Here is a 24,897-nt window from a genome sequence, read left to right on the forward strand (position 1 = left end):
ATTTCTTGCACTTCAAAAATTCAATGCATAATCAAATATTTTAATGTGCGCTGCTTTTATTTTTATTTTATTGTATTTCTCTCAAATTTCATCTTATTTCTTGCACTTCAAAAATTCTATGCATAATCAAATATTTTAATGTGCGCTGTTTTTATATTTATTTTTATTTTATTGTATTTCTAATCAAATTTTAATGTATTTTAATATTGTATTTTTTCAATCAATGTGAAGCACTTTGGGCTACAATTTCTGTATGAAAGGTGCTATACAAATAAAGTTTATTATTATGATTATTATTATTACTCTAAATTGAATGCAATTACCTTGAAGTCTATGCTTTTGAATTGAAGTAAACCACACAGAAACAAAACAATCATCACTGACTAAACAATAACGGTGTGTCTGAATGCAATATGTAGCGTGTCCATTAGATGAATGTACTCACCTCTTCTGTGGTTGCTTCAGATGAGGTGGATGCAGCCGTCATGAACCAGGGTGACTGGGCCTTGGATGGAGTTGGTGTTCGGGTCATCTGATAAATGCAAATACTGGTGAATCTTCAAATATAAAGCAACTTCATGCAGAGACAGTCAGCACATGTATTAAATTAATTAAACCCAGAGCTCTTTGGATCACCTGCAGACAATTCAGATGTACTGACAAGGAGCTGTTATAGTAGCATAGATTTTTCATAATATAAATGCTGGGCTGAGTGTTTTGTAAAGGTTGTGACTGTGGAAAGGAAAATATACCTTCTCAGGTAAAGGAGGATCACTGTCCACATCCATGATGGTCCAGGCCTGTCCATCTGGTGAGGGGGTCAGAACCTTGGCTGTCTGAATACACAGAGCAACAAAATATCAGTGAAATGCAGATTTTCAGATGACACATTTTATTGAAGAGGATTAATCCTTACCTTTGCAATTGGAGAACAGACGGGGGTGTCTGTCTCACCCAAACTGCAGGACAGTCTGGCTGGGGGTGAGTCAACCAGCTGATGACAGATGAGAGGAACGATAGTAAATTTAAGTGTGGACGATGTAGATGTCTCAATGAAGACACTGAATAAGCTGCCATTGTTCAGCGTTTGTGTCAGTGTGTGGTCAGAGGAAGCTTACATTGAACACTGCAGTTGGGAAGCGGGGGGGGTGCCCATCCAGGGTCCTGGGGTTGTCTTACCGCTGCCGGAGCAGCCACCTGTGCCATCACAAACAGATACATCAGTTAAACATTAATCATTAAAGTTACACAAGGCTCTAGAAACATTATCACTGTGGTAAAATGGTTAGTATTGCTTCTCTTTTAGAGAAACACGACAGTCACAAATGTATTTATTTATTATATATATGTTTTCAATCAAATTCCAAATGCAAAGTGTCATTAATGCTTTGTAGTGCACAGAGTCAGAAAAAATGAGCAACAACTGCATTCATTATATATTGAGAGGAAAGAAAACTTACCGCCTGAGCTGAGGAAGCAGGGTCTAAAGGGGCGTCGTCCTCCTTCGATCTCCAGGAACGCGAGGCTGGAGGCGTTCCAGCCGTCTGACAAAAGATCATAGCATTTTAGACAATGAGGATAGTCTACTCATCTCTGTGAAGACACTGTTAATGCTGTAAGTGAATGAGCTGCAAATGTACAGAGTGTGTCAGCTGTGACAGGAAGTTATGTACCTCGCTCACTGGAGAACGGGGGCAGGGAGGGGTTCTGTCACGCGGGCGGGACCGACTCTTAGCAGTAGAGGATGCCACCTGTGCCAACCAAATAAGATACTGTTATGGAAATGTTCGACTGATAACCCACACACAAAGAGGAGGAGAGAAAGTTAGAGTTAAAATAAATAAATGCATTTATTGAGAAGTCAATCACAGAGAATCTCTGTAAGTGAAGTCTGCTTAAACAAGAGAAAACTAAAGATTATATAGAACCAAATCCAACCCCCTCAAACTATGATGTCATTCCTTACGTACATCATACCACTCCCTACTACTCCTTCTCTGCTCCGTGAAGAGGTCATGATGACCTCTTCACTCTAACCTTGCTTGGATCCCATCTGGAGTGCAGGCGCCATCCTCTATCTACACATTCAGACATTTAGGTGTTTGGGTTTTAACTCAAGGCAAGAACTCCGTTCCTGGGTTGGGGGTGTTACAGAGTGGTAAACATCACACATAATGAATAATGACTCAGCATTAAAAGAAGATGTACTAACAGTATAAAATATAAAGAGTATAAAATATAAAAAGTAAATTTTTCCACCACATTTCCTCCCTTTTGATTATTCAACCGAATCAATCATGCAAAAACATAACATTTACATACAAGTATCAATAAATGATTATAAATGATTATCAACCCATAGACAACCTAATTAAGCCATATTTCTCCAGATATAAATTATATGTAGCCAAATTTCCAGACTTTGTTTCTTTTTTCTTTTTAGATCAGGTTTGACATTGGAGGACAAATAGCAAAATACTATGGAAAAAAATACTATAAACATCCACCCATGATCTATCTGCTTTTGGACATCAGTCAGAACAGTGATTTCCAGCTTCACAATTTTTGTTCATTTGACAGGATTACACGTTGCTTTCTTCATACACCATCAAATCATCATCAAGATCATCTAAGTCATCAAAATCATAATTATCATCATCATCATCAATCACTTCATGCTATACCATACTAAAAGTAATGATGCAACAGGATAATATGAGGAGTAATACAAACACACCAAAAATCACAGCAATAATTTTCATCAACATTGCCTTCCATCCCCCAGACAGCAGCCAGTCCCAAAAACCCCAGCCTGTTGTAGTGTATGCAGTGTTTTCCTCATGTAGGACTCGTCTAAGGTGATCAAACTGATTGTGGAAACATCAGGTACATAGGTACAACACTGGTCGCCAATAAGATGACAGACACCTCCCTTTTTGGCCAATAGGAGATCTAAAGCTGCCCTATTCTGTAATGCGACAGTGCGGAGAGCTTTCATCTCACTGGTCATTAAACCCCTGTTCAACAGACGCAGTGAGATTCTCTAGCTCCACAGAAAGTTCTTCTATGTACGAGGCTAAACGAGCAGGGCCGTACATGGGAATAATACTGATTACAAACTTATACCCACCTGAAATCCGATCCCGTTTTACACGGGTGTGAGGCGGTGATATAACTGGGCTGATGGTCAATTTGGAGATAGCTGGAACCAAATAAGAGAGGTGACATGTACCTGCCCATCATGCTGGGAGATACAAATAAGAATGTTGACCACATGTCCACGCCATATCTGTAGGACAGCCATACCCATAATCAGAAGGAGTTAGAGCTACGGTGGCATTATATGTGGTAGTAACATTAAAAATAAAATAAAATAAAATAAAATAAAATAAAAATATGAGGTCTTAGCATCATAATGTGTCAGTGGGGATGGTGTACCTAGTAATGCCGTGAGATTGTAAAGGACTATAACTGGAGAAAAGTACATTTATCAGCCCTGTTTTCACAATTTGCTAACCCGCATGCTACCTTGAGAGTAATGTTACACCCAGATGTGTGTCCCAAATTATACTGTGTGTGTTCTGTGACTGGGGAATGGAAGCACAACTGTGGAATGAAAAAAAGATTAGACAGATCTGAGCCGAAAAACAACATTTTTCTGTACCATAGTAGTATTAGTGTCTCTAGAAAAATTTCTTGGATTTCTGAAGGAAGGTCACATTGGGTCTCAACCCCAGCCAGGGGTACGCCGTGACAGACGGCCACTGTCCACTTTATCATTGTGAATAGTGTGTGATTGATCGAGAGAGGATAAGGAGCGAACAGAGTATCTTCATGTGAGCTGTGTGGCATCAAACTACACACATAGCACGATTGATTAGTGACATGTCGTGTCAGATCACGTGTCACTCGCCACCATGTGTTATCGCTATAGTCGTGGTGATCAATGAGGTGGAGGTCACGTCCGTGACGTCCCCGAAGCTCTTCTGACCCTAGCTGTCCTCCGACAGACCAGGGTGCAACAGGAATGTGATGCGGTGGTGAAGGATCAGATACCTGATAGAATGTGTCCATGTACCACATGTACAGGCACAGGAGGGTGATGCAGGTGACAGCTGACCCTTTGATCACCTCCGTCGTTGTCGAATCAGTGTATGTGTGGGGCAGGGGTCTTCAGTCACTCGCCAGTGACCAGGCAAAGGATAAGTGTATATGAGACGTCACTGGGGTCGTTACCACCGCTAGGTTTCAACCAGTGAGTCTTGTGAGTGTGGGTGCGTGATACAGCTGTGTCCAGCTCCGGTGTCCAGTCGTCCAGTCTACGCTGTCGATCGATGCTCCGGCCCGTCCTCGGCTGCACCAGTCGGCGGTTCTCCCAGAAACCGCTTACAGTGGATCGCGTGGATCCACATGGCACGTTCAGCAACCTTGACCGCTGTGTGCGTCATCAGGAGCACCTGGAAAGCCCTCACCACCTGCGCTGTTTCCAGTGCTTTCGTCTGAAGTCCCGAACCAGGATCCAATCCCCCAGCTGCAGCGGATGGAACGGCCCCTCTGCAGGAACTGGTAATGCTGATTTCACCAGTACCTGTACTTGAGAGAGTTCAGAGGAGAGTTTCCTACACTAAGACAATGATGTCAACCCTGTGCTTGGTTGGGGGGCCTGGAGACCTGTATATGGGGGTCTCCCAAACATAATCTCAAAAGGACTCAGCCCACTTCGACTCCTACGTCTCATTCTCATTTGCATGAGAACCAGAGGTAGGGCCTTGACCCAGTTAAGGCCTGTTTCCTCACAACATTTAGCCAGTTTTGATTTTAGGGTGCTATTTTCCCTTTCAACAGCCCCCCCTGATTGTGGATGGTATGCCCAGTGTGTTTTGAGGTCAAAACCTAGCATTTCCCCTAACTCAGTTAGCGCTGTGTTCACAAAGTGGGACCCATTGTCTGATGAGATCTTCTTTGGGATCCCCCAACAAAAACAAAACAAAATGTCAGTTACCAAAGCCTTAGCCACTGCAGAGCTGTCTGCATGCTTTGCAGGAAAACATTTATCTAACATTCCTCCCTTAGACACATGATCTACGCCATGTGTCAGCTTAACAAACCAAGGGAAGAAATGTTTGGGCAGACAAGGTCGTCCATCAGCTGCCCCAGGTGAAACAAAAGACACAAGCCCGTGAAGAAGGACAACAAAGGAGAAGGTCATCAACATACTGTAAAGGAGCAACACCTGGTGGGAGGTCAAGGTGGGACAGCGAGTCGGCCAAAATCGAATTGTAAATGGTTGGGGCCTTGCAATACCCCTGAGACATGCGCGTCCATGTGTACATTTTGTTTTTGAACTGAAACGCGAACCAATACTGGCTATCTGCATGCACAAGCACGGATGTGCATGCATTCGAAAGGTCAATAACAGAAAAGTGAGATGCAGACGGCGGAATCTGTGACAAAATCGTGTGTGGATTTGGAACCGTGGGTATGCGTGGAACCACGGCTTTGTTCACCGCTTGTAGGTCTTGGATGAACCGTCATGTGTCTGGGTCAGTGGGGGTTTGCGCCTTTTCCACAGGAAAAATTGGGGTCCTGACCGGTGAATCAGGACATGGGACTATAATTCCCACATTCAAATAAGCTTAGAACTCGGACTGTTTTTGACATGGCCTGTAATCAGATCGCGGGGTAATGATGACCGGTGGGCAGTTCCGGACGAGACCCACATCATGTGGACCAGTAGCCCAGACACCAGGCGGGATATCAGCCAGTTCGGGTGGCACGGAGACGGGTGAGAGGCCTGTGGGAGATGTAGACATACAGGTGAGCTGAGCGCTTCATCATTTAACAACTGTACAGTTTTCTGACAGTGAAACACTGATATCATGCTCTGTCTGTATACCCCCAGTCGGGGAGCGAACATGATGGCAGGGTCAGAGGTGGGACACAAATCTGACACCTGCAAGGCCTTTTCCACAAACGGGCCCATGTCTTTCCAATCTGCATGGCATGGTTTGGAAAGAGCAACATGCGTGGTGCAGCACCAAGCCTGTAAAAAGAATGTTGGTTATCAGTCAGTGACACAGACAAAGCACAAAAAAATATGAATCCCAAAACATGTAACCAGTTGTGAGCTTATCAGACTCTGTGTGGAAAAACCTTTCCTCATATGTGGGGTCAGGGCCTCCAGGACTGAAATGAGAGGCACAATATAAATCATTTGGGGGTGAGACATAAGCGCCAGGCTGAAGTCTGCTGTCACTTAGCTTGACCCATTTTTCTGTAATTTGGGGGGAACAGACTTTCCAGTGGTATACATAATCTGGTAACCCAGCAGCATACCTAACCATTGTGTGTGCGTACACACAATGTGAGTGGAGATCTGTGCCTGCGACTGTGTTTCGTTGAGTTATTGTTAACCCCTCTGGACCCGATTCAAGTTTTACCCCCAATTTGCACATCAAATCCCGCCCACCCAAATTAATGGGACAGACGGGTGAGAGTAAAAAAGAATGTTAGAAAGTACATTCCTGTGAAACACATGCCAACGGAACAGTAAAGCTCTCTCTGTCCTGTTTACCACCAGCCGACACAGAAATAATAGTTTTTCCACTCAACTTTGGTGTAGGTGTCAAGTCTACATGTCTGATCACAGAGTATGTAGCTCCACTATCTACTAAAAACAATAACTTAAACCTGCTTATAGTAAGATCAACCACAGGGAGCTTCTGATAGGAGTCAGTACACAGCTGAGCATGTGTGTGTGTCTGATGTGTGTGTCTGATGTGTGTGTCACCTCCTCCTCCCTTGGGCAGTGCAGCAGAAGCTGTAGTGGGTGTGGAATCCGTGTCTGGAGACCCGCCCTCCAGGGCCGCGAGCCAATCCCCTGCCCCGTTCCCTCCACATGGCTGTCTCCGCCCCGCCTTCTCTGTGGGCAGTCCCTTTTCCCATGTCCTGGTTGGCCACAGAGGTGGCCCACCCCTCCACATGTCAGACCACCCCTTTCCGGGTGTAGGTGGGCCTCGAGTGTTCTCCGGTCCCCGCCCCCCGCCCACGCTGTTCCCCGGGGGGGGGGGGGGGGGGGGGCGGGCGGACCAGTCCTGAGTGTCTGATGAAAGTGACCCTGCCCTGCATATGGAATCTTCCACTGTCTCATCAGGCCTCTGTTTCAGGTGTCTCCATGCAGACAGAAAGCCTCAGGTGGGAAAAAACGTCCGGCAGAGGCTAGGGGTCATCTGTGCAGCCAGAAGCCGCCTGAGTTCGGACCCGGTGGGTCTGTGTTCATTGCAGAAAGTCCCTCGGATGGATCAGGTAGATGCTTCAGTGAATGTCCATGCCCTGAACACCACAACAGGACCGTCTGGTCCGCTGACTTCCACCATGGGCATTTGTGCAGCTGTGCCAGAAGTCAGTCCTCCCCCCTGCCTGCAGCATCAGCAGCGGGGGTGGAGTCGGGTTGTGTGGAGTCCAGCTCCGGCGGTGGAGAAGGCCGGGGGTCAGCAGACCTGGGGGGCCTGCTGGGGCCCGTTGACGTTTGGCCAGTTCTGGAATTACGGCTGAGTGTTCCGGGAGGGTGGGTGGGTTCTCGCGGCGTCTTTGTGGGCAGGCGTCCAGACCCGGACACCAACTTCGCTGCCTGCACAGAAACACAAGGGGGGGGGGGGGCATATGGTATATGGTAAAGTGGCGGAGCTCAAGCTCCTTGACAATTGAAAATATAACTGTTTAATCTGTATAATCTGTTTTATATCTGTTTTTATAACCAGCAGCATAATTTACCAGATCTTACAGACGTAGCACAGACGTCGCACAAAAATACAAGGGAAGTATAAAGTTATGAATACAAAGAAGTGGTTTAAATATTCTAACAAATTAGGCATAAAAGGGAAAAAACACAGCTAGATGGTGTCATCTACGGTTACAAATGCCTCACTTTGTTTTTGCTTCATTCAGCTTCCTCCGACCACATCTCAAAACATTTGTTACAAGTTTCCTATTGTTTAAATTCCCTGACCTTGTTTTTTCTCTCTTTGCCTCCCTTTAACTCATTCAGTTTTTGCACACTCAAAGTTGGCGTTTTAGAAAAAATACCCATGTTTACCCAATAATCAGCACATTCAAGCACAATTTCCCCATATTTTCTTTTTACCCATGGGTTTTGGAATAGGGGCCTCTCTGTCCACACCCCCGTCACTGTGCCCCGGCCAGTTTCCCATTTTTACACTTAGAACGTCTCCTAAGCGGTTTTTGTTCCTTACTTGGCGAACAAAGTACTAAAAAACCCTGATTTTTCTTTTCAGTTGTCAGCGAAAAAATCACCTAAAACGCTTTCAAGTTTGTTATAAACTTTACTCTACTGTATTTACATACAGTAGCAACCTTATACGATTTTCCTTTTTGGTTGAAGGCAGGTGAAAAAATCTCCCAAAAAACGCCTGTACTCTATTGCATTTGCATACAATAGCAACCTTATACAATTTTCTTTTTGGTTGATGGCGCAAAAATCTCCCAAAAACGCCTGTACTCTATTGTATTTGCATACAATAGCAACCTTATACGATTTTCTTTTTGGTTGATGGTGCAAAAATCTCACAAAAACGCCTGTACTCTATTGTATTTGCATACAATAGCAACCCGACTCAGGTCTATATATATATATATATATATATATATATATATATATATATATATATATATATATATATATATATACTTATTCTTATTTTTTTATTTATTTATTTATTTATTTTTTATATATATAAACCCGAATCGCACGCCACTATTGTTTCAGTGACGTGCCCAGTGACGTGAGTTTGGAACACAGAGAGTAACAGCCCCACACACCCCAACCTGTAACTTTCTCACCGTGTGTGGCGTTGAACTCAGTTCCGATTCCAGTGGTGAGACGGGCGGGGCTCGGGGCCGGTCCCCCGTCTGCGGTGTCGTTTTACCACGGGGCTACAGCCGCTTTTTGGCCCGTAGGATGATCAGTCCACCAACCTCCGTTCCCCGCCCGACAGCACACATGGAATCCTGCCGACAACGCCAATTTGTTATGGAAATATTCGACTGATAACCCACACACAAAGAGGAGGAGAGAAAGTTAGAGTTAAAATAAATAAATGCATTTATTGAGAAGTCAATCACAGAGAATCTCTGTAAGTGAAGTCTGCTTAAACAAGAGAAAACTAAAGATTATATAGAACCAAATCCAACCCCCTCAAACTATGATGTCATTCCTTACGTACATCATACCACTCCCTACTACTCCTTCTCTGCTCCGTGAAGAGGTCATGATGACCTCTTCACTCTAACCTTGCTTGGATCCCATCTGGAGTGCAGGCGCCATCCTCTATCTACACATTCAGACATTTAGGTGTTTGGGTTTTAACTCAAGGCAAGAACTCCGTTCCTGGGTTGGGGGTGTTACAGAGTGGTAAACATCACACATAATGAATAATGACTCAGCATTAAAAGAAGATGTACTAACAGTATAAAATATAAAGAGTATAAAATATAAAAAGTAAATTTTTCCACCACAATACCAATTAAACCAACTTGAATAGGTACAGAACAATATCTTAGTGTGGCTGATTTCAATCAGACTAATATTATGTGTTAGTTTTACTTTATTACAAGTGATATTGAAAAGCATTTACAGAATTAACTGTCAGGAATTGCATGTTTGACGTTTCATAAACGTCTTCTACAGGAGATAAAACATGAGTCAATCAACTTACCTTCTTAGGCTTTGGAGAAGACTTAAAGTCCACCAGGCAAGACAGGTGAGAGGGAGAGACTTTCTCCATGGCACTTAGGGCTGTGCCACTGAACCAGACGGGGTTCAGTGGAAGGAAGCTCTCCTCCTCCTGTAAAACACAAAACAGACACTACTGATTACAGTTTGTCCTGTCAAAAAACAACCAACAACATCCTGAATGAACATCTGAAGAATCACAAACCTGCTGGTGAACCATCCTGGGCTGGGGTAAACCTCTGGACTGGGGAGGTTCCCGAGGATGGCTCGTCTGCAAAGATAAAAAGCATCACACTGAATTAAAACAACGGTTAGACTGTCATTAGTACTAAAGTCAACATTTTATCACATGACATTTCACAATGATGCCACAGTTTAAGTCAAACATTATTTTATGCATCCATTACCTTGCTGCCCTGACTGATGGTCCTCCACTCACGGGGTTCAGGGCTGGGTGGAGCAAGGAAACTCTCCCTCACAACTTGTTTAGGAGTGACTTTCCTAACTGGAGGTGACGGCTTGGGAGAAACCCAGGGTGTAGGAGGTGGTGTCTCCAGTTGCTCAAGGGCAGCAGACCAGAGCAACTGTACGAGGATCCCCATCCCCTCTCAATCACTCAGATGGACCTGCAGAAATAAGACATTAAAAAAGACAGAGAGAAACAGTTTTTTTTTAATTATGCTCCCATGTCCAGTGGAAATTCTGATCGGGAATACGTACCTTGGGACAACACTGGCATTCTCCCATTCAAAGTGAATGGTGCTGTATAAAAAGCTATGGGATACCAGGGACTCGAGTTGGAAAACATTACAACCAGTTCTTCATTTCAACAGAAAAGCTGTGTCTTTCTTTGTTTTTGGACAAAGGAAAATAATTCACATGATCCACAACAGCTCCAACTACAATATAACTGAAAACACGGATTGACTAAAGATCTCGTCATTGGTGGGGAAAGAGTTTGGTAAAAACTGCTAACCCTCAGTGACTGAATCGATAGCTTGATGCTTGTCAGCAGCACTTTGAAAATGTGTAATATTGACTTTTATCCGGCAACATTGGCACTTTTTACCATCTACAAAACGCAATGAGCACAGACTCCAGTAAACATTACTCATTCAGCAGCAACCCATTTGTTGTTCACCTTTCATGGTTTCCTTGCATGTTTCTTAGCTGTTAGCCGTCTTTCTCTTCTTTCGTTACCAATTTTTTTTTTTTCTGGTTCCTGCCAGGAAGTGATGTTAGTCTTTATGAAGGATGTGTAGGCCAATCAGAACATCGGACATCTGACCCCACCCCATTCTGCAGGGGCTGTGAGACAGACACTGGAGATTGGCTTGGAGGATGAGGGCACTTGGTAAGCGCTGGGCTGTGAATGGACGGAGGATGGCAGAAGGAAGTGACGGATTGGGAATTGAGTTAGACATGGAGTATCGTGGCGGGGGAATTAAAGGTTGGACGCCGGTAGAGAGGAATAGTAATAAAAATTCGAAGCGTAGAAAGAAAAGTCAAGGTATTAATGGGTTAACATCAGATGAGGGTGGAAATGAAGGAAATGAAAGAGTCAAGGAAAAAGAGAAGGAAGAGTACATGTTTTTTTCTCAAATTAACACAGGAAGGAGCGTCGTTTGGTGAGTTCAATCCCATTCAGCTGACGAAACATTCATAGATTGATAGGCTAAGTTAAAACAGCTAAAGTGTTAAGAAGTGGTACATTGTTAATCATTTGCAAGGACAAAAAACAACTAGAGAAAGTGAGTAAGTTGAGTAAGATAGATGGGAGGATGGTCCAAAACGTTAGCCAAAGCAGGAAGCAGGTAACTCGAGGAGTCATCACAGGAATACCAGTGTGAGTTTCAGAAGAGGAATTGAAGTCAGGTGTCTAAAAATGTCTAGAAATGGAGAAAGGAATGATAATCTGTCAGTTATGATTGGAGTGGAGGGTGATAGGATCCTGTCAAAGGTGTATATAGGATACATGAGTTATGAGGTTAGACCATATATCCCTCCTCCGCTCAGATGTTTTAAATGTCAGAGATATAGCGGCATGTAGCGGCAGTACTAAACCTATGGTAGTGCCAACAGTTAAAAAGAGTGTAGGACCATGTGAGGGATGCAAAAAGATCAAAGAAGACACACTTCTCATATCGAGCAGTGATTTTGTGCTGTTCATGGTAGATATTATTAACTGCACTGCGCAAACTGACAGCAGAACAGAGAAAATTAAGGTAATCTGCTGAAAAATATCTCAATCAGAGGCATTAATTGGGAGTTGGTGAAGGACAGGCTGAATGGAGGAAGAAGTATTCAACCCCCATGGGCTGGTTCATCCTAATGGTACTCATAATTTTACAATGGAATGCGGGGAGTTTAATAGCCAATGGACAGGAATTTAAGAGTTTCATAGCAGAGTTACAAAATAAGCCACATGTATTATGTATTCAGGAAACCTGGTTAAAACCGCAGTTAGACTTTGTTATAAAGGGATATACCGCAGTTAGGAGGGATAGGGACTCAGAAAATGGGGAAGGAGTGATAATATATACAAAGGATGGGCTGAGATACTCAATATGGGAAATAGGGAAAGGGAGTGAGTATATAATGGTGAAAGTATGGACAGTGGAGAGTGAATTGGTCATAGTAATTCCCTGTGTGCTTGCATGCAATGCAATGCACAGGGGACTAATGTTCGTCATATTTATTCCCCATGTGCTTGCAATGTGTAACCCCCATGAATTTAACAGGCAATTGTTTGATTTTAACCTGATAAGATTATGCATGCAGTTACACTGAAAATCCACAAGGTGGTGCATATTCCTTACAAATGACAGTGAAGTATCGAAGAGGGGAAAAAGAAAACGAAAGTGAAAAGTAAGGAGGAACGTATGGTAAAATGCGTGTACAGTCTTTTGTGAGCAGCGTGGAGTTTTTGTTGTTTATATCTGCATAAGTTCAAAGTAAATGTTAATTCAGAAGAAGCAAGTTGTTCCTAAATATTTTTTGTTACCAGAGGATTAAGGAGGACCACTATTCAGTGTGTTTCATAACAGTTCTCCGGTGAGTGTGCTTTTCTTTCATTTAGCTTAAAGAAAATGATGCTAGCTCTTGCTAGATTCATGAATGCAGATGGTATTTTATGTTAACAAAACCAATCGGAGAAACGTGAGGTGTTTAAAAAGAAAACTCAGCACTGTTGAATTCATGATATGTGAATTTTGAGAAGATATGTCAACTGTTTTCTTAGCAGAAACGATAGCTTTGTGAATAATTTTATTTAAGCTAACAGCATGTTAATGTTCTATGATTTTGAGCATTTGTGCAAGCAATAAGCTGATATAAGTTTGAAATGAGTGTTTAAGATCCTGCTAATGCTGCATAGTGTGAAGAATACTGGACTTTAACTGAGGGTAAATTGTACGCTATGCAGGTTGGTTTTTTTTATGGTCGATTCTGAAAGAGGACGACCGCAATCTGAGGTGTTCCAGTCAGTGGGAACCAGACCGCTCATCACTGCTGCTGCACGCAGAGGAGTCACAGAGCCAGTCCAGGGATTTGGATTCATCAGCTTTCCACGTGGATTCCAGATAAGATTTAGAAAAGAGAAATAACTATAAGGGGGCCCCTAATTAACTAAAAGCTAAGACTGAACTAAAAGGGAAGGACATGGAACCAAAGTGACTAGGAAAAAAAAAAACAAGGAAACTTTTGACTTGACTGAACTGAACTTGAAATAACTTTTGACATTAAAAAAAAAAGGATCCTACTTTACCATAAAGGAAAAAAAAACTGTTAACAATTCAGGTACCCAGGTACAATTGTTGAGATTTGCCAATTTATTTTATTTTTTTCTTTAAGTGTTGAATTTACAGAGCTCTGGGGAAAAAAAATACAAATTTCAGTTGAGGTAATGTATATTGTATTTTTTTGGTTTATTATTTTTTTCATGAGAATAACTGAGGGACAAATTGGTACAGTTATCTTTAAGAAGTGCTTTTGTTGTTTTTTTGGGGTTGTGAATAAATGCACCCAGTTATCGTATGGAGTTGTTGTTGTGTTTTGCTTACTATCCTCCTCTTAGAATCTGGATTCTAGATATTGCTGTATTACTACTCTCTTACAATTAGTGTTACAAATGCAATGCACAGAGGACTATTGTTCATCATATTTATAATTATGTTTTATTATTAGGGGCTCGGGGCCACAGGCCCGAGCACCTATTGTTCTTCCGCGCGTTTATTTAGGGGCTTGGGCATCAACACGAGCACCTATTGTTATTCCGCGCGTTTATTATTCCCCATGTGCTTGCAGTGCAAGGCACAGGGGACTATTGTTCGTCGTATTTATTACGGGCTCGGGGCCCTAAGGCCCAAGCACCTATTGTTGTTTCTCCATTTAAACTTATTAGGGGCTCGGGGCCCTAAGGCCCAAGCACCTATTGTTGTTTCTCGTGCCTCTTTCAGTCACATATTATTTATCCTGGATGTCTGAATCCTAGTTTTGTGCAATGGGCTGCAGGTTGATGAAGGGGGGACTAAAAAAACATGTAAAGGTCAAACATTTTTATATGCAGTTGTGATCTGAGAAATGTAAAGTGAACATAAAAAACTATTACACAATTAGAGGACAAATTATGTGAAAACAAAATACATGGAATCAAATATTTTGACTACTTTGCTGTTGTAATAAGAAATAGTGATATTAAATTAAAGCAACCCTTACCTTTCTGGGGTTAGGGTTGAAAATAAACTACAGTGTAACAAAATTACTGTAAGTACTCTAAGTACAGTACTGTAATAAGATAGGGTTAAGTCCACTTCTAACTTGATCAAAGATTTATTTTTCATGTGAATTCAGTTCAGTAATTCAGTTGGCACACATTATCATCTGACTATATTTGTATACATGTATAAGGTTGCTGAATGAGGTTGAATTTTCTTCTAAACTTACATTAATTTTCCAAGGTGTCTGATCATTTTTCATGGTGCACATGGTTGATTTTTTTTAACAACAGCATTATGTCCATTGCTGTATTCTGATGAAAGGACTTTTAGCCAGAGGGGGGCTTATCAACCTAATGTAACCAGGTGGTAAAAGAAGTATATCTAAAGGATAGTAGATCCATATGGTTTAAATTCTCAGTTATGGCAATGTAACTGCAGTTCTATTTTTGGTCAGCAGTGGGCGTATGGATACTGTTGAACAGCGCTGTATGCGTGCCGAGAGCATTGAATTATGGGAAAGTTCAGGAAGTAGCCAGTGTAACTGTGATGGGACGTTTGGCTCTTTGTAGGGAGCCGTTCAATCAGGAGGCGTTCACTGAAAAGAGCCGTTCAAAAGACTGGCTCTTTTATGTTTTTTGCATTATTTTGAAACACCAATGTTTTAATGACTAAACAGGCTACATGTGATGATTGACATTACATTTTAAAGGTCTTTAATTGGTGCAGCAGTAAATATTATCTTACCATAAAAAAGAATAGTTAGTTAAAATGTGTGGGCTAAATCAGTGGCGATTTCTCATAGACTGCAAGGGAAGCTCAGCTTCCCCTAAAATTACGAAAATTAAATGGTTAAATATGTATGGTTGTGTTGACATTTTATTGAATACAAATGTGTTAGAACACGTTCATCTCAAAGATTATTTGGTTCAGAATCAGCTTTATCACAAATCAACGGACGCGATGTTGTTCACTTCTCATACATTCCTGTTGTGCTGTTTTCTCATACGATCTCTGCTCAGTGCATTTGCCCGTAGACGGCAGGCATCTATGGGCTTCAATGGGACTGAGTGGAACAGTTTTTTTCATTGCCTCAAAACTGGACGGTAATTGGATAAATGCCACGAGGTTGCCCCGCCCCCGGACGCCGGGCGTCTCTGGGGGTGAATGGAGCTGTGGGCGGAGCTCAGTCGGGCTGGACGCCAGAATCCCACGTGCTGATTGGAGGATCAGTTGAAAGGCTGAATCCCATTTGATTGACAGCTATTTTGAGATCTACTCCTTCACTGACACAGTTCAGTTTAATACCGCTGCGCATTCTGCTGTGAAATCAAGAGGGAAACCACTACGAAATTACTCGTTCATTTCTTGCACTGTAAATAAAACACACTCATTCCTTGTTTCAATTTAACAATTTCAGCGCTTTCTTGTTTCAGTTACATAATTTAATTATTTCTTGTTCGAGTTTAATATCATTTTGTAGATAGTTAATCAATCAAACTGTCGGCTAGGTTGGAGTGAAAGGCACATCTCTTGTTTAAAAAGGCTGAAGTCTTATACTCGCAACACAATGGGCCAAGGCAACCTAAGCAGCCTAGCTCTGCTGGACATTGAGAGGACACTGGTCCAGTCCCTGGAAAAGACGCCTGCTTGGTACGATAAGGTCACTGACCATTTTCTTTAAAAGGAACAGAGGGCCGAATGTATGTTTAAATAACCTGACAATTTTTTATTTTATTTTTTTTTGATGTAAGCCGACAATGAGCTTCCCCTGTCTGAAAGACGAACAGCCGCCACTGGGCTAAATATATGACATGAGAGGTGACATTTATGGAAGCAAATCTGTGTCATTAGATTTTGAATTATAAAAGAAGATTTGTAGCTGAAGAAAAGTTTTGAACACACGTTAAAAAAAAAAAAAAAAAAAAAAGAGGTTGTAAAAATAATTTGTGCAAGTGTAGACCATATTTGTATCATTGGAAATGTTTTGTTCACATGTATAACTGTGAAAGAAATTGTATATTATCATTGTGTTTCAAGTATCACATTTGACTTGTACATTGTATGCAAAGAGATAACTATGTGGTTAGAGCTGGAGAGGTCATGATCGGTTTCAGAAGATGTTTTTATCAGCTACTTCACTCTAATGTAATCAACGCCTTTCAATCAAAGCACGTTGTGAAACTGTACCCACTGTAATTCCTACTCTAATGTAATCAATGCTTTTCAATAAAAGCTGCAGGGAGAAGCAGGCTCGTCGGAGAAAGGTGAACGAGTGGTGACACTGGCGGTTCTGTCTCCCCTTGCAGCAAGTAAATCTCACAATTGTGGTCTCTGGTGTTATTTCAATTGCAGGTCTCTGTGTATTACTTTGTTAGGTGATTAAAATTCCTGACAATAACTAAATCTGATAGAGGCACAACTCTGCCACCCTCAGGTACCACGCTGAAGTTATGGGTTACAAAACTGAAGTTACGGATCACCAACTACAAGTTACAAATTACGAATTTTGGCCTTGTCCTGATGTCCGAGCAAATAACCAATGAGAGCGTTATTCACTGACCTGCCAATCAACATTACCCCACCCATATGCAAATTTCCCGCACACATTTGAACATCAACGGATCATTGGACGGGATCATTGAGAGACTTTGGCGGAACCACAGTTAATGAATCACCATAATACGAAGTACGTTGGATGGAGAGAAGGATAGATGCCAGAGAGTCTACTCCGGTAAGTTTAGTAGCCTGTTTTAGTTGATTTTTTAAAATAGTATTTTAAGTTGCAAGTAATATCCCAGTAGGAAAACGATTATGGATAGTGAGTCTTCAGTCGCAAAGTTAACTCAGGAAGAGAGGGTTGCCATTTGGCTGTAGCCTACTACTGTAGCCTACCATCGGTAGCCTCTCCCGAGAAGAGCAACGTAGCTACCCGTGTTGGGCCGATTGGCTGGAATTAGGTTCAGCCTCACACACATATGCATATGGACTAGAGCCATCACAGGTTTGGGAAAGATAACCAATGAGCTTGTTAACGCTGTTTGTTAATCAAATAAACAAATATTTCATAGGCCTTTGCCTTTTACAAACTTCATGTAGCGTAGACTGTAATGTAACCTACAAGTAATTATGTGGCCTAGCCGCCGACTGCATAACACACGCATACATGCAGTCTATTTATTTTCCTTACGTAAAATCTCAGCGGTTTTAGTAAATCTTTGTACCTAATCACAATGAAAGTGAATCTTAAATTCTGATCTCATTCCTGTATAATATTTGATGCTTTAGTTTTGTCATTATATGGTTCACTTATATTTTCTATGGTCGGGATAAGCCAGTTCAACCCAGCCACATAGTGCAGGAATGCTTTTTGAACGCTAGACGGTTATGACTAATCGTCTTCATCATTCTGGCAGACTACGCAACAATGACGGTTGCAGTTGAACCGGAGTATTTCTGATCTTTATTTAATCATTATTTCAACTCCAGCATTTAAAATGCCACGCTTTCAGATACCTTGGCTTAATCATTTGATCTGGAACAAAGAGCATAGACAACTTTGCTGTGTGCAATAACATGCACCACGTGCAAACCTTAGAGAACTTCAACCAGGCTACATGAGTGTTCAGCTGTTCACATTTGGAACATGTTGTTTTTGTGGGTACTTGTTTTTAAACATTCACCTTTTCCCACCCAGCATTGATAGAGCCACTGCAATAAATTGAAAACGGGATCGTGGCCATAGTATCATCATTTTATGTTGAGTGAATACATCCTTCAATGTCATATTGAATATCATGTATAAATTTCATATTGAATTGTTGGCGATTTTGTTGCCATTGTAGTTGTAATGGGACTAGTACAGAGGCTGAACCCAATTGCAAGACCAATAGACAGACGTGAGTTCGAGTGTGTTTATTGAACACTTTAACAAAAAAGAAGACACAACACAGAATAATTAGTGAATCTGTGATGACACTGTGTTCGGGTCTTGACGTCTGGGCTGTGAGTTGAAACAGCTGACGACCAGCGTGGCCAAGCCGGGAAAAACCCAACGGAACCCCGACTAGGAACAAACAAAGGGAGGTCAAAAAACATGCCTGGTCATACACGGGAGAGCAGATCATAAGGCAACGATACATGAGGGACAGGCAAAAACTCACGGTCAGTAATCCAGGCACAGGGTCGAAACACAGGTAATCGGTGGAGGCTGAGGTACCAAAGGGAGTAGGCAGAATCGGAGTCGGGTAAATGAACCAGGTCATAGACGAGCAGGCAAAAACAGGAACGGGCAGAATCGGTGGTCAAAAGACAAAACGGGTCACAACGGGCTGACAGGATCCAAAACGCTGGTAAGTGAGCACACGAGTGTAGAACACAAACTGGCAAACAAACAGGGGAAGACACAGGGTTTAAATACACAAGAGGGCGGGAAGACAATTGGACACAGGTGGAACACATCAGGGTGGAGTCAGGTAATCAGCACAGGTGAAACAATCAGGGAAGGGAAGTAAAGACACCAGACAAGACACATGAGGGAGACTTAACAAAATAAAACAGGAAATGACAGACAAATCCAGACACAGTCTGGGAGCTGACATGACAGTAGTGTCATTAAATCAGTAAATCTAGCTCCTACAAAAAGTATGTTTGGGTTTGCCAATGTTTAGATTGTATATTAAATACGATAATTCTCAATTTTTGGTTTTAGCCATATAACATGCGATCTCTCTCTGGCAGGTGACTATGGGAGAGTGTATTCTTGATCGTCTGTGTTCTAGGTTGGAACAGGCATTGCAGCGACTACCTCTACACCTGGACTATTTGAAATGTATATGTATGACTGACATGAATCTGATTATGTCACTCTCTGCTCACATAGACTTCACACAAGAGGTGAGTTGAAATATGTGTACCATGTTGCCTTACCACAACCTATTGGTTATTCAGTAGGCATCCTGCCACATAATGGAAATTCAAAATACAAGTTCTCCAGGTCTAGACATACAAAACATTTCTTTTGGCAAATTAATGACCAGGGTGGGGTTTTGGTTGGAATCTTTGGGCATTCGAGTGCATCTTTGGAAGCTCTGCCATTCTTTCCCTCCTGGTTTTCACCTTGCGACAATGTGTTTTGTTTTGTTTTTTTTCTGACAGTGATGTTTTTCTATTCCAACCTAGTGTATTTTCTCCTTCCTTTATGTCTTATGATCTATTTCTCTCCATCACACCTGACATACAGGATATTGCTGCTCAGTCATACCTACATCACATCTAAAAGACCTTGACTCATAGTAAAGTGAAATGGTTTGCAGTTTTTAGCTCTGTGTCTTATTTAGTATCAGTTTATTTTGCAACTACACTCAAGAAGCTGTGTTGTAACAATCCACACATGCAAAATTTGAATCTAAGACAACATCAAAAATATTGAAAAGGTTTTAAAATTCCAATAAAGAATTGATTTATTACAACAGGTAAATTAGTGTTGACTACAGATTGGTCTACTAATTGAGGCCTATTATGCATTTTAATGTTTTCATGTTTTAAACAGTCAGAACTTTGTTAAAGATAAATTATTTTTCTTGCATTTACCACATGGATATATCAGGCCCATTCATTGTGGTGACTAACAAAAACTTTCTTTTAGGTAGTTGATGGACTTTTCCAACTGTTCACTCTTATCAGAGCCCAATTGGAAGAGAGAAGAACAGCAGTTACCGTGGACCGGACTGTTGGAGAAAGGGGGCGTCCGAAGCTGGTTATTTCAGAAGACCACCTCCAGCACTTGCTTGAAATGGACCTTTCTGTATCCTGCATATCCAAGCTTCTAGCAGTATCGGTTAGAACATTGACATGCAGGATGCGAGAGTGGGGTTTCTCAGTAAGGGAAAGCTACAGCAATATGACAGATGCTGAACTTGACCACGTTGTTTCTGCTATCAAGCAAGACTTTCCAAATTTGGGTAAGTATATTTCACCAAAAGGTTTTCTTTGCAGTGTATGTAAATTTAAATGCACTTGTCTGTAAAATAAAATAAAAAAAAAAAAAACTCCCATAGCTCATTAAGTTTTTAATTGGTGTTGGCATAACAAAGTAACACATACAATATACCAAACATGACCCTACATTTTTAGGTTGTTTAAATTCTCAACATATAATAATTGTCTCAACAATTATTTTTACCTTTATGTTTGTTCTTTGACCACAGAATGGTAAAGGGCCACCTCAGGGCATTAGGCCACAAAGTTCAGTGGTCAAGAGTGTTTGAGTCAATGCACCGGGTGGATAGTCTGAGAATAGTGCAGCGGATGGCACGCTTAGGTTGTGTAGTGAGAAGAGCCTACAGTGTTGCAGCTCCTCTATCCCTCATACACATCGAAACCAACCACAAATTGATCAGGTAAGTTGACCACAGCAAAGGGACATATTGTATATATTTTATACGTATGTTTACATGTTTGTATACTGTGCTGTATACTGCACAAAGACACAGAGTAAAAAGAAATAATAATAATAATAATGATAATATTAAAGATGCAAGTAGCATTGGGCGGGACCTCGCACCGTGCGTTCCGCCCCCCACACGATCAGCCTCCCGCGACCGTTGACACCTCAGCTCCACTCACACCTCTCCGTCCCGATACCAGTTCCCACCCTTTAGTGTCCGTCCTCCTTACATCTCTACAGAACACCAGCAACCCTCTGCTGAAACCACCATCACCTTTAAATGAGACTTTTATTTTGGAAACCCTACTGTGTGTATGTGCATTTGTTTTGTATGTGAGAGTAAGTGAAATTGAAACTGTATGAATACTTGAGACTAAAAGTGATGATTTATCACATTTAAGGCTATTATTTTGGAAAAACCCTGTTGTGTGAGCATGTGTGTCTGTGAGAAAGAGTACTTTTGAATGAAGAAACATTGTACAAACAGTTGAGCGTTTGGTCACAAAAATGAAAAGAAGCTATTTAATAGACATTATGTATTATTTTTGATAAGGGTTTTATTTTTAAAAAATGTACTCTGTGTACTTTGTAATGTGTGCAAAATGTTCAGTATCCACAATATAATGCAGCAAAACCTGTTTTAAAATACGAGGGGGGGAGAGAAAGAAAAAAAAAAAAATGTCTTTGCCTCACCCAGGGTTTGAACCCATGACTCCTGTACAATAAACCACTGGTCTATAGTCAGACACATATAAGTCCCAACTGGTAAGCTATACAGTATATAGGGATTTTGTCATTGTGAAAAGTGAAACTAAACATAGTCTTCAAAAAATCGCCATTATTCCATAACCATAGGTCGTATCTGAAAAATGTTTTCACTTTTGGATTCTGCAGACTTGTGGGAATTGAATGAGGTATAATTTTTTTGTCAAAAGTCTGAAATGAATCAGCAGTAATTGCAGAAACATAGAGTAACTTTCAAAGGCAGATTGCCAACTTCCTGTTAGAGTTTGCTCATGAGTGTCAGTGTATGATTTCTCGGGCTCAATCAGACCAACATTTTGGCATTTGTTTCATGTTTCTGTGACATTCCTACTGGCCCCTAGGGCAGTTTTTGTGTGTTTTTTTGTACATAGGTGGCGCTACAGAGTCCATTTTGGCACCCAAGGGGTTAATTTTGATATTGAATGAGAGTGTTCACCAGCCATGACATACATGGCAAATTTGGTGAGTTTTGGAGCATGTAAAGGGGGTGAAATGGCAGTCGAAAGTGGAAAAAGTATGAAAATAAACAAATTGTTATAAATCAATAACCGTACATCCTATCTCAAATTTTTTTGCATGTGAGCGTTGTGCTGAGTCCCATGAACGGATAGATATGTTACATGTGAGGAAAAACTGAATAGTAAAAAATGAGTTCCAAACATCGCAACTTTGCGGGCTCATAAAAAAAAAAAAAAAAAAAAAAAAAAAAAACTAAGACAGTTACGGAAAAAGTATGAGATCACTTTTTTGAGGAGGGTTCACTTTATCTTTTGGCACTATTTAGAAGTCAATATGACAAACGGTGTCATCGGAGTTAGTTTTAAAAATTTTATTTTTAAAGGCATATTGCGAACTTCCTGTTAGAGATAGCTCATAGGTGTCAGTACGTGATTTGTTGGGCTCGATTAAACAAAAGTTTTGGCGTTGGTTTCGTGTGTCTACGACATTCCTACTGGAAGTTTGCAATTTGAGCATTTTATTTTGAAAGGCAAATTGTGAACTTCCTGTTGGAGTTAGGTCACGAGTGTCAGGGCGTGATTTGTCGGGCTCAATGAGACAAAAATTTTGGCATTTGTTTCATGTTTCTACGACATTCCTACTGGCCGCTAGGGCTGTTTTTGTGTATGTAGGGGGTGCTAGAGAGCTCATTTTGGCACCTATGGGTATAATTTGTACATTTTATCCAATTTTTCACCAGACCTGACATGTGTGCCAAATTTGGTGAGGTTTTGAGCATGTTTAGGGGGTCAAAATCCAGTTCAAAAACACGCAAGTATAATATAAAAACGAACAAATAACAATAGGGCCTTGCTTGCAGGCGAGGCCTCTCACTGTGTGAGAGGGCCTTACCTTTCGGCTCGGTCCCTAAAAATGAACAAATAACAATAGGGCCTTGCTTGCAGGCAAGGCCTCTCACTGTGTGAGAGGGCCTTACCTTTCGGCTTGGTCCCTAATAATAATATAAAAATGAACGAATAACAATAGGGCCTTGCTTGCAGGCAAGGCCTCTCAATGTGTGAGAGGGCATTACCTTTCAGCTCAGTCCCTAATTAAAAAAATATACATTTTGATTTCACAGATATGGTTTTGTGCTGTTTGGAGGGATAGATGGTTTTTCCAGAAAGGTTGGTGTGCCTATGGACATTATCGTGTCCATAACATACAAATTAATGTGAAGGTGTAACTTCACAAGTAGAATTGAATTGTATTGATTTATTATCACTATAGCTGTTGTTTAATAATCTGTGTTTCTCATATGTATGTTTCTCAATGCTCACAAAGATCATGTACCTGCAACTTGCAAATAATAACAAGGCATCAACAGCCCGAGATTTTTTTCTTCAAGCTGTAGAGTCATGGATTTCCTTCCAGGTAAAAAGCTACGTTTTCTTTGTGTGCTGTTCATCTGTTGGCTTTTCCCACTTTACATATAATGTTGTAATTATGTCAGTAGGTCACAAATTTATACCTTCTTTGCTGTGATATTTCAGTTAATATAAGCATTTGTAATCTCTCAAACGAGTGTCCCAGGGTTAGCAATGATGAAATATACTGTAGATTTAGTACAAAAGTATGGAAGTTGGAACATACAATTTCCTACACAACTCAAACCTGTACATTTGAATAGCTGGAATTATACTCTATTTTTACATTTATTGACAAAATTGCTATGTAATGTTAATATTGTCTTTGTCTATAGGCAGGGTCAGGGGAGACCAGGGAGCTGAAAATGTGGACATTGCCAGACTTATGTTTGAAGTTCGAGGCAGTGACAGGAGAAGCTTTATCTCTGGTAAAAGTGTGCATAACCAAAGGTAACGTGTTGCACATTCTGTCTGACATTTAGGTGGTAACTGATTTTTTTTTTTTTAATGCTTGTCATTCTCCATAGATAAACAACAGCTTACAGTTGTATTTCCAAATAACAACTGAGACAAGTTTGCAACCATCAGATCTTGGTTTTATGCTAGCAGATAATTTATGTGCACTGTGGCCTTTTAAGAGAGAGAGTATTTATTTGGAAGCTAAATACTGCCAATTATAACCATTTACAACCCACCTGTCTGTGCTGGGTAAGGAATACCTCTTCAGTTTTCCATCCCAAGGTTCTCTCACTTTTTCCATCCAAGTGGTGTCAATTCAGTTTTTCCTCAGTTGGTGTGATCATCCAAGTATATTGTTATGTCACTTTGTGTGGCCGTTTCAGGTAAACTATTTGTAAAATCACAAATAACATTGCCTTGCCATACTGTTACATTAAAGTGGTTAAGCCCAACTTTTAGTTGGCTAAAACTATTCTAGGATGTAACTCTGAATGGAAATATCTTTTTTCAGAATTGCGTTTTGAATTTGGCATCAAAATACTGTTGTTTGGTTGTCCTGGTGAATTCTTAAGTGCCACTTGCAACGTTAATTTTTCACTGAGTTTGTACCATTAGCTGGTTGGAAACAAGCATTCAAGCTCCTATATATAGCCTACATTGTATTTAATGTTGTGTGGTATGGGAAAATGGAATATATATGTAAAGGTTAGGAAAGGTTTTAATAGATTTTCCCCGTCCACGACAACACATTGAACGACTTAAGTGGGGGGAAAGACAGACCAATAGCAGATTATTGCAATGAAATGGTTATGCATGTAACCAGGCTCATTGAATTGCCTTGTGTATGAAATGTGCTATACAAATAAATTTGCTTAGCCTTGCCTTGCCTTGGTA

At 41.1% G+C, this 24,897-nt stretch overlaps 1 protein-coding gene across 1 annotated transcript; it reads right to left on the bottom strand.

Annotated features, from left to right (window-relative positions):
• Nucleotides 1-461: 461 nt before the first annotated feature.
• Nucleotides 462-10,353, bottom strand: LOC115435830 (predicted GPI-anchored protein 58). The gene is made up of 9 exons (XM_030158444.1): nt 10,159-10,353; nt 9,957-10,022; nt 9,735-9,863; nt 1,674-1,751; nt 1,461-1,544; nt 1,180-1,197; nt 917-994; nt 753-836; nt 462-557 (listed from the first exon to the last, which is right to left on the bottom strand). Exons 1-9 carry the CDS (start codon nt 10,351-10,353, stop codon nt 462-464), a joined length of 828 nt encoding a protein of 275 aa, XP_030014304.1.
• Nucleotides 10,354-24,897: the final 14,544 nt, after the last annotated feature.

This window comes from Sphaeramia orbicularis, chromosome 16, assembly GCF_902148855.1.
Source record: "Sphaeramia orbicularis chromosome 16, fSphaOr1.1, whole genome shotgun sequence".
Taxonomy (NCBI): Eukaryota; Metazoa; Chordata; class Actinopteri; order Kurtiformes; family Apogonidae; genus Sphaeramia; species Sphaeramia orbicularis.

Coding starts and splice junctions, on each gene's coding strand:
- LOC115435830 (XM_030158444.1), bottom strand. CDS start 10,353: ATGGGGATCCTCGTACAGTTGCTCTGGTCTGCTGCCCTTGAGCAACTG. Junction 10,023..10,158: donor CCATCAGTCAGGGCAGCAAG/GTAATGGATGCA, acceptor TTATCTTTGCAG/ACGAGCCATCCTCGGGAACC. Junction 1,545..1,673: donor CCCGTTCTCCAGTGAGCGAG/GTACATAACTTC, acceptor ATCTTTTGTCAG/ACGGCTGGAACGCCTCCAGC.